Genomic DNA, 9,392 nt, shown 5'->3' on the forward strand with positions numbered 1-9,392 from the left:
ATTGGCCATCAAACCACTTGAGAAGAGTAAACTGAATGCTATTGCAGGTGAGTCCTGATCGGCCAGATTTCTGCTGGTAAGGCTGATGAAATCCTATAGTCTAGACCAAACTCACCCAGCAGAAATTGAAGTAGTTATCATTTACATAAGAACATAAGAAATGGAAACAGAAGTAGGCCATATGGCCCCTCAAGCCTGCATTGCCATTCAGTAAGATCATGGCTGATCTTTGGCCTCAACTCCACTTTCCCGCCTGATCCCCATATCCCTTGATTCCCCTAGAGTCCAAAAATCTATCTATCTCGGGCTTGAATGTACTCAACAACTCAGCATCCACGGCCCTCTGGAGTAGAGAATTCCAAAGATTCGCAACCCTCTGAATGAAGAAATTCCTCCTCATCTCAGGAGGATTTGTATTAGTTAGCATTAAAATAAAAGTGGCAACATTCCAATTTCTAAAATTGGAAAACATCCCGGTAAATTGTCCATCAGATTTCGACAGAACAGGGTTTTCAAAGATGGGGTTTTTCTCTCCCTCAGGAACTCTCACAAAGTCAGTAACTATGGCATCAGAAGAGGGCTCAAAAAAAAGACAGTCAGCTTTATCATTCAGATATCACAGTGCTAGTCTGACCTTTCCTGAATGCCTGCTAATTTGCCCATTGAAGCCATTGACAGTGTCTTGAAGAAAATCTGTATCTCCATTTTCCAAGAGTGAATTTAAATACTCCCCTACAATTGTGAAATTCTCTTTCTTGAAATGTAACATTTTCCTATGACATTATAAGGATATTCTGTGCATTCAATGGATGTTTTGATATGCAAAGTTTAATCTGACTACTTATTGTCTGTCAACAGAGTGGCTGTTGAATGAAGAAAAACAACTTACTAAATTCACCATACATCCTTGTGCAGTGTGAAGTCTGTGATCGTTATTAAATATGCTTTATCCACTCTAATTATAACAGATTACCAGAGTAATGTTGCATTTTAGTCAATACTAATTGTATATTTTGTGGCGTTGTCAGTATAATCATACTTGCTGCACTGGTGAAGCGCACGTGTAAAGAGCTCCTTCTGTGGCTGTGCGCCAGTTTACTGTAAAATAGATAGGACGTATTCTAGCACACAGTGCATTCTGGATAGGGGTATCAACCATTAAACCCCAGAATCACGGAACGGATCCTGTTAAGATCGGGGCCGGGCAAAATCGCGTGTAGAGCAGGAAATCAATAAATTGAATAAATTATTACTGTGAGTTCCCATCTGCAGTTCTGGCCCATCTCTGACCCGCAAGAAGTGAAAGTGCAAATGTGAAGTACTTTTCTCCCAGACTACCAGCAGCAGTGCCCGGGAGAACAATCCTCCATTCCTGGAGACTCCCGGACAATCCGAGAGGGATGGCAACCCTAAGTGGGACATGCACTCTAATCTTTGGGATGCTTCTGCCCTATTAAGGTCCATCGCTGTCTCTTCTGGTGCTGGGATTTTCTGACCTCGCACTGGTGGACTCCCTCTTAGTAGTGGAAATCCCATCATAGGGAATAACTTCTGACCCAGGGGAGTGAGTCAGGGTTGGTGTGGATCCAGAGGGGCGGATGGAAGTCCCGCTTTATTGGAGCTTCACTCCAAAGAGAATCCCGGGGGCATTTCTGTCACCTATTTCTGTTGCCATTGTACTTGTAGGCAGTTTGACTGTAAAGTCCAGCAGTCCTGATTTTCCCCTTGTTGACTTGTGCAGTTCTTTGCCAAACATCAAGGAAGATCCACAGCCAAAAGTTTATTTTTTTTCAAAAGTAACATTAGTGAAAAACTCCATATACGTAATCTCGGACATGCTCAGTTGTTTCAGTGCTAGCACCTTAAGTTGGGCACAATGTAGACGGCACCAATTCTGATTCACAATTACCGGTACATTTTATGCCCTGTGGGATCACCAGTATAATTTCTGCAGACAGGGACTGGAAATTTCAGCTGGAATCTCACTGCACATGAATTTCAATTCGGGCTTAACACCCACACAAATTACTGGTACACATTGTGAGCTTTTTTTTAATATTTAGATAAGGCCAAAATGTTTACTGATCATAGAGCTTGTGATTTCCCACCCTTAACAGTGGGATCCTGCTGTGCCCTCAGCCCCCTGGAATGACAGAAAATGAACAAAAGTTAGAACACCGGCTCCAAGACCTTCAAATCAGCCCACACTGCACAATACTAACTGTATGTGATGTTTGTGTAGTTCTGTGTGTGCTTGTGGGGGAGTGTCAGATAAGGGAAGCATACCTAGAACTGTACTACCCTCGTAAACAATTTTACAACACCAAGTTATAGTCCAGCAATTTTATTTTAAATTCACAAGCTTTCGGAGGCTACCTCCTTCCTCAGGTGAACGATGTGGAAATGAAGTCCTCGAAATGAAGTCGCATTTATAATTCACAGAACAATGCTGGTGATAACAGACAGTTTTTTCAACTGCCCGTTGCCAAGGCAATCAGTGTGCAGACAGACAGGTGTTACCTGCCAGGTCTCAGAATATACAAATCACCAAAAAAAACAACAAACAAAAAAAAACAGAGATAGAGAGGTAGAAACATAGAAAAGACAGCAACTGACCCGTTATATTAAAAACAGATAACATTTGTTCGCTGGTGGGGTAACGTGTAGCGTGACATGAACCCAAGATCCCGGTTGAGGCCGTCCTCATGGGTGCGGAACTTGGCTATCAATTTCTGCTCTACGATTTTGCGTTGTCGTGTGTCTCGAAGGCCGCCTTGGAGTACGCTTACCCGAAGGTCGGTGGCTGAATGTCCTTGACACCGACCTTCGGGTAAGCGTACTCCAAGGCGGCCTTCGAGACACACGACAACGCAAAATCGTAGAGCAGAAATTGATAGCCAAGTTCCGCACCCATGAGGACGGCCTCAACCGGGATCTTGGGTTCATGTCACGCTACATGAAAAAACTGTCTGTTATCACCAGCATTGTTCTGTGAATTATAAATGCGACTTCATTTCGAGGACTTCATTTCCACATCGTTCACCTGAGGAAGGAGGTAGCCTCCGAAAGCTTGTGAATTTAAAATAAAATTGCTGGACTATAACTTGGTGTTGTAAAATTGTTTACAATTGTCAACCCCAGTCCATCACCGGCATCTCCACATCATGTACTACCCTCAGCTGAGGCAGAGGCCAGCCCCTACATCTTTCCTGATTCTCTCTATGGTCTTATATGCGAGGATGTCTGCGATGGCCTCCGTAAAAGTAATGCAGGGCTTGTAATTTCTGAGCCCTCTTTCACTTCCAGAATGTTCCTTTTATTCTCTGCCAACTCGTCATACAAGCGTAGAACTAGTCTGTAGATATTGTAAGTTGAACAAGCACATACCCAGTGATAGGCATCTGGCTAACCCGCAGTTCTGTGTGTCAATATGTGATCATGCATCGTGTAGCCCTTTGAAGATATGAGTGTATCATTCAACTGCAAGTTGCAACCTGAATATATGCCCTACTGAAGCATGAGTATGCATACCCAGCAATGTAAAAGCTCTATTGTTTCGTGAGGGCATGGCATGGGCCGCAGTAAATGTAGAATAGGATGGTGGGCAACTTTGTGACATGCACACTGAGGCCATCTATCTGGTAGATGGCACTGTTGTATAGTCTTACCTTGACAATTTTACTCAAGTGTGCCATCTTCTTCCGCATCTGTTTCCAGGGGGACATTTTTAATCATACCCACCCGGTGGAAACCGAGTGGGTGGGAAATTAAAATCACTCAGGTTACTTACCTGCCTTGGCGCCGTCGGGAGCTAATCATTTGGGATTTTAACCTGCTCAACTGAGCCCAAAGCTGGCGGGGTCCTTTTTTACATATGTATGTTGGGTCCTGAATTACGTCATCATCGGGACCCGACTGCAATTTTAACTTGGCAGCCTGAGCGGGAAGCCGCAATGAGGTTTCTGCCAGGCCAACCAAGCAGGCAAGAGAATCAGGCTAGAAGAGCCCCAAAAAAGTTTTGTTTTTACTGTCTTTGTGGGGCCTGTAGTGCTCCTTTCAGCCCCACAAGCAAAGCTTAGGCCTCTTCTGCCGTGGGCTCACCCTGCCTCTCATTGCAAAAGCCCCACTGGACGGCCCCTGAAACCATTCCAGCCACTCACCCGGTCTCAGCGGCTGGTCTCCAGGCTGCCTGATTTTCCGCAGTGGGCTGGCGGGAAATTAAGTTACTAGTGCAGTTTCCAGACGGAGACCTGCTGGCAGTTAAAATCCAAGCCAAGTCTTTAATTATTCCAAACAGTGTTAAGCCTAGCTACCTCCTTCCGCCAGGCATGCTGAAATGCTCTGGGTGGGGTGCCCTAAAGTGGCAAACCAGGCAAACGTCTTCACAACCCACCTCATGTAGTGGTATCTCCACTTTGCCAAGCAACAAACAGGGGTTTGGGTGCTGCGCTGATCCATCACTTGCACATTTTGCAGGCTTCCATTTATAAAAGTGAAGCTTCATAAATTCTATTGTCTAAACAGGTAATTATTTTATAAAGATGTATGAACTAAAACCGGCAAATCAGAGTTATGTGTCGTCTAACTTTGTATTTTGTGCGGGTTTTGATTACAGGTTCTAATCTTACACTGAGTCATGGTAAGACAGCTTCACTGGGACTGGCTGGAAAAGCGAGATCTCCATTGCTTCCTGTTTCTGTCCCAACAGCCCCAGAGGTCACAGAGGAGAGCCACAGGACAGAGGACCATTCTAATGTAAGGTCAATAGAATTAGTTACATTTTCAAAGCAAAACAGCTAATACTGGAGGAAAAAATAACATGTTGGTAGTATTTTCCTTCAATAAGATTACCATTGATAGAAATGGAGTTAGTATACTGTTGGCATGATGAGATTTCCCTGCTGTTGTTTTGTTCATAGAAAACAATGCGGACAAATTTAGCAATAACAGACAAGCAGGAATAGAGTATGTCATAACTGAGGGCAGCTACTTGTTTGACAGACAAGACTGCAAATTGAGTGCTTATTTCTGTTCAATCACATTTTAAAACACGGTTGCATTTCAAGATATTTTGCATGCAGTGAACCTGACTAGTGGTATGCTTAACTGGGGTTGGCTCTGGATCAACTCTCAGGATGGTCTGAAGTCACAGTCTCCATTCAGTGGGCACCTTCCTTCCTGTTATTGGTGTCATTGTGTCAGGTTGGAGTTGTTCAGCCCTCCATATATTTGAAATTTTATGCAAAAACAGTATCACAAAAGTATCTAAAAATGTGTTTTAAAAAGCAAAAAAAATGGTGAATAGTACACATCATATTTTCATCTTACGTTACGTTATAATTTGAATTCAGAATTGAGTTACACTCTGAGGGTGATAAGTCAGTCAAAGGGTATATTAAACTGTATTTAGAATAGTTCTGAGAATTTTTGAGATGCCCCTTAGTCACACTGTTTTGTCTTTTCCATTCTTCAAAATGTCTGCACAGTGTAAAACATGGCTGTCGTGTTTCCTCATTCAGGTATATGAGCAGGATGACTTGAGTGAGCAAATGGCCAGTCTGGAGGGCCTAATGAAGCAGCTGAATGCCATCACAGGCTCGGCATTCTAACCACCACCACCACCCGCTAGAGACAAATCAACCAGGAGCCAGGCAGCATGCCAGTATTTATGTACTGATGTTGGGACACGCAGTGTGCCCTCTCTTCAGCAACTTTCAGTTCAAACAAGGAAATTCCTCAAAAGGACATTGTTCATGTTGACAACTGTTCCATTGCTCATCTGTATATACACACTGTCTTAGAGTAATGCACTGGAATTTTGTTAATGACTGGTTCAGTATTTCACTTGCAACTGATCTAGGCAGCTCACCTAGGGAAGTTACTAGCCTGGAACAGGAAAAGGGAATAAAATACAATAGCAGCAAAATGGAATCAGTGAGCACGCTCTATCAGTGCATTTTGGGAAAATGCTTCATCCACAACTCAGACAATTAAATACGTGTAGAATAGAATCCGTGAGCACACTGCATCAGTGACCCAATTCAGGTTGGGGGGAAAATGTTGTGGTTTTTAGGCAATCAGAGTCTCACGAGACACTGGATTATTGGGCATGCACAATAGGAAAAAAACGGAGCAGTCCCATTTGATACTGGTAAATAAATATTGATCGTCTAGAAAGAATATAGGCATAGACAGTGGGCTGAGTCAGTGGGGCATCAGTATAAGGTAATATTTTAAATAATTCACAGTGGTATGTCAGTTTACATTTAAAGGAAATGTTCAGTGTTCAGAGTTCAAGCCTCAGATAGTATCATTAAAAGCACACTGCAGGCTATAGAGAATCAAAGCTTCTGCTAAGCTTTGGAACCGTGGTGTGTGCTCATCCCAGAATAACTTGTTATTGACCCTGTTTAAAATGAAGCAGTAATGGGTGTTTAACATAGAGTGTTCATTGACCTTTGAAGAAACCAATTGTTTTTTTTTCCCGTTTGATGAGAGAGAAAATAATTAAAGCTGCAGGTGCAGACATAACAAGGTCTGCAGAATTCTGGAGCACCCTAGGCTAAATGATCTTAATGGGGACAAAACACACATGCTCTAATTCTTGATGTTGTAGGATATATGGCCGTGTTGGATCGATTATTCAACCATGGATTCCTTGACAATTAATTACACTTACTACATAATTTGATCACAAAAATGTAGCCGTCAAAGTTTTGACATTTTTTACAGTATCCAATTGCCTTACATTGTGTGCCAACATGCCAAGATTTATTTTGGGAACTCATAGGCTAAGAATCACAGCAGAGTCATGGTATAGTTTACCAGCTTCTTGCTGTCTGTTGCAGTTCCTCTCAGTGTTGCAGTTGTATTTTGTTCGTCCTTGTTATGCGCAAAAAAGCAGCAACACATAAACTGTAGAACTATCAGTCTGCATATCTGGATCTACCAACTACAATAAAGTAAGTCCCTCAGACAGTATATAAAGCAGTGTTGTTGGTCAATCAACCAAGTTACCCTTCCCTTCCCATGTCAGAATCAAATATCCATGACCTCATGGCTTTCACAGCAATCTCATAAACCTATAGCAAAAAAGAACATGAAAGATATTTTAGACCAATAGAGTCTATTTTGACAAATGGCAAATCTTATGATAGTTTTGAGTTCCTTATTGCCAACAGGTTATGGGGTAGTAATTCAATTGCGTTTTGCCCAGTTTTCAGGCTCTAATCGGTATTCTATATATCAATTCACTGTGGGAAGAGCACACAGAATGCGGCGGCCGCCTTAAGGCTCTCCTTAGGCATCCCTGGCGGCCACCTGATATGAAGGCTGGGCTCATTAAAATACCTAAATTGGGGTTCTGTTCTAGCTTGTATTAGGAACCTTTTGGGAAATTGGTGCCGAGGAGCGTTTGAGTCGATCGTTCTTAAGGATGCCCGAAAAACTTGGCGAGAAAACTCTGCTGGGGATTTTTGGAGCCATTTCTTGACTACTTTGGCTGAGGTTGGGAAGTATTTAATACTAAATCAGTAGCTCTGTACCCAGTTTCCAAGCAGCAGTCATGAGAGCTGACTTTTGGCTGTAGCTGTACTCTGTTGCTTCACCAGTGGCAGGAATACTGGGAATATTGTTGGGATTGTCTTATTCCTGGTGCCACACCAGGGGGAACAACAGCAGCAGTGGAAAGCGTGGCAGCGCAGACCTCCGGAGGGTCAAAGAAGCGGGCGAATGAGGCAAGGGCAAAGGAAGCCTTACAGCACGCAACAGGATGTCTCACCTCAACATGACAGAGGAGCAGTGTGTGAGGAGGCTGTGCTTCAGCAGGCAGGCAGTCACTGTCCTATGTCACCTACTGCAGCAAGAATTGGAGTCAAACACCAGGGCACACACAGCACTGCCTGTGGCTGTGAAGGTTACGGTGACCCTTAACATCTATGCTGCAGAGTCACTCTAGTGACATAAGCAACATCAGTCAGGTTGTTGTCCACACGGCCATTATTCAGGTGATGGATGCCCTCTTCGCAAGGAAACAGCAATGCATCACCTTCCCAGTGCAGGCTGCTGATCAGGAGGAGAGAGCTGTCAGGTTTACCCACATCGCTGGGTTTCCTCAGGTGCAAGGCCTCACTGACTGCACACACATTGCCCTATGTTGTCCCTGTCAAGAACCAGCCCTGTTTTATAACAGGAAGCGATTCCACTCCCTGAATGTTCCGCTATTCTGTGACTACAGGCAGTGAACAACGTAGCTCTGTGCCCAGTTTCCAGGCAGTAGTCATAAGGCCTTCATACCGCACCAGTCCTCAATCCCTTCTGTCTTCCAACCAAACCAATGTCTGGCTGGCTGGCTCCTTGGAGACACCTGGCTCATGACTCTTATTAGGAACCCGGCACAGATGCGGATGCCAATACAATGAAAGCCCACAGGAACAAGAGCTCTCATTGAACAAACCATAGGCATCCTCGAGCTTGGACCGATCCGGTGGAGTCCTGCAGTGGTTTTCTGCATGCCACACAACTACGCCATTCAGAGATGCCAAGCCTTGCAAGAAGTGGAGGAGGAAAATGAAGAAGGGGATGAGGAAGAAGAGAACGATGAGGAAGACCAAGTCCGAGCAATGCCTGAGCCATGATGCAACAAATTATTGAGGAGAGATTCTCCTAAGCAAATTCTCCCCCAGCACATCAACAATCCCACCTTACCATCTGACCCGCTCCTTCCACCCACTTTCAGTTTGCCCCTCCAACACTACTACCTCATGGGTCTTCCTCTCACATAGCTATAAATATGAAGATCAACATCAGTCAGTGTAAAAAACTCTTTACTTCACATCTTGTATAATCTGGATTTAACAAATTTGCCTTCTGTTGAAGTTGAACTGAAATCACCCTAGTGCAATCCCTTTGTGCCTGTACTGTGCACTCATTTACCTTGTGCTCCTATGAGGTGGTTCCCCTGAGGGCACTTGAGATGGCTGTGGTGGGCTATCTTGAGCAGCTCTGGTCGTTGAGGGTTCACCTGCTGACTGCTGTGTCTCGGTGTCGGCTGAGACAGTCTGGGCCAGCTGGCTGTGTGTATCCAACAAAGGGACTGGGTCAGAGGCTGGCAGGGGAGCTGGTGTTCTGTCATCCTGAGAGAGGACAGCATGAGTCTCTCCCATGGAGCCAAAGCCACTGTCATGGGACTGCTCCTTTACCCGCCCATTGTTCTGCATGAGAAGAGAGTAAAGGAGTGTAGTGATGCCCTGGAAGCCCCTATTCATGCTCTCCACGCTCCTATCCATACTCTCCTTCATAGATTTGAAAGCCTGAGGAGATGCTAGACCTCAGAGCCTTGATGACAGCAGGCTGAGTTCCCAGCATAGCTGTCAAAGCTGTTACCAGAAGCT

The 9,392-nt window shown here is 44.3% G+C and overlaps 1 protein-coding gene across 1 annotated transcript in view; it reads left to right on the forward strand.

Annotated features, from left to right (window-relative positions):
• dcc (DCC netrin 1 receptor) overlaps nucleotides 1–5,609 on the forward strand; it is a gene marked incomplete at its 5' end in the record, with an annotated part of 787,692 nt that extends 782,083 nt beyond the window's left edge. The window contains 2 exons of the mRNA XM_067983624.1: nucleotides 4,616–4,755; nucleotides 5,520–5,609. Of these exons, the coding sequence (XP_067839725.1) occupies nucleotides 4,616–4,755; nucleotides 5,520–5,609 (230 nt within the window). The remainder of the gene's footprint in view (nucleotides 1–4,615; nucleotides 4,756–5,519) is intronic.
• Between the last annotated feature and the right edge of the window lie 3,783 nt (nucleotides 5,610–9,392).

The sequence above is a fragment of the Heptranchias perlo genome, chromosome 1, assembly GCF_035084215.1.
Source record: "Heptranchias perlo isolate sHepPer1 chromosome 1, sHepPer1.hap1, whole genome shotgun sequence".
Taxonomy (NCBI): Eukaryota; Metazoa; Chordata; class Chondrichthyes; order Hexanchiformes; family Hexanchidae; genus Heptranchias; species Heptranchias perlo.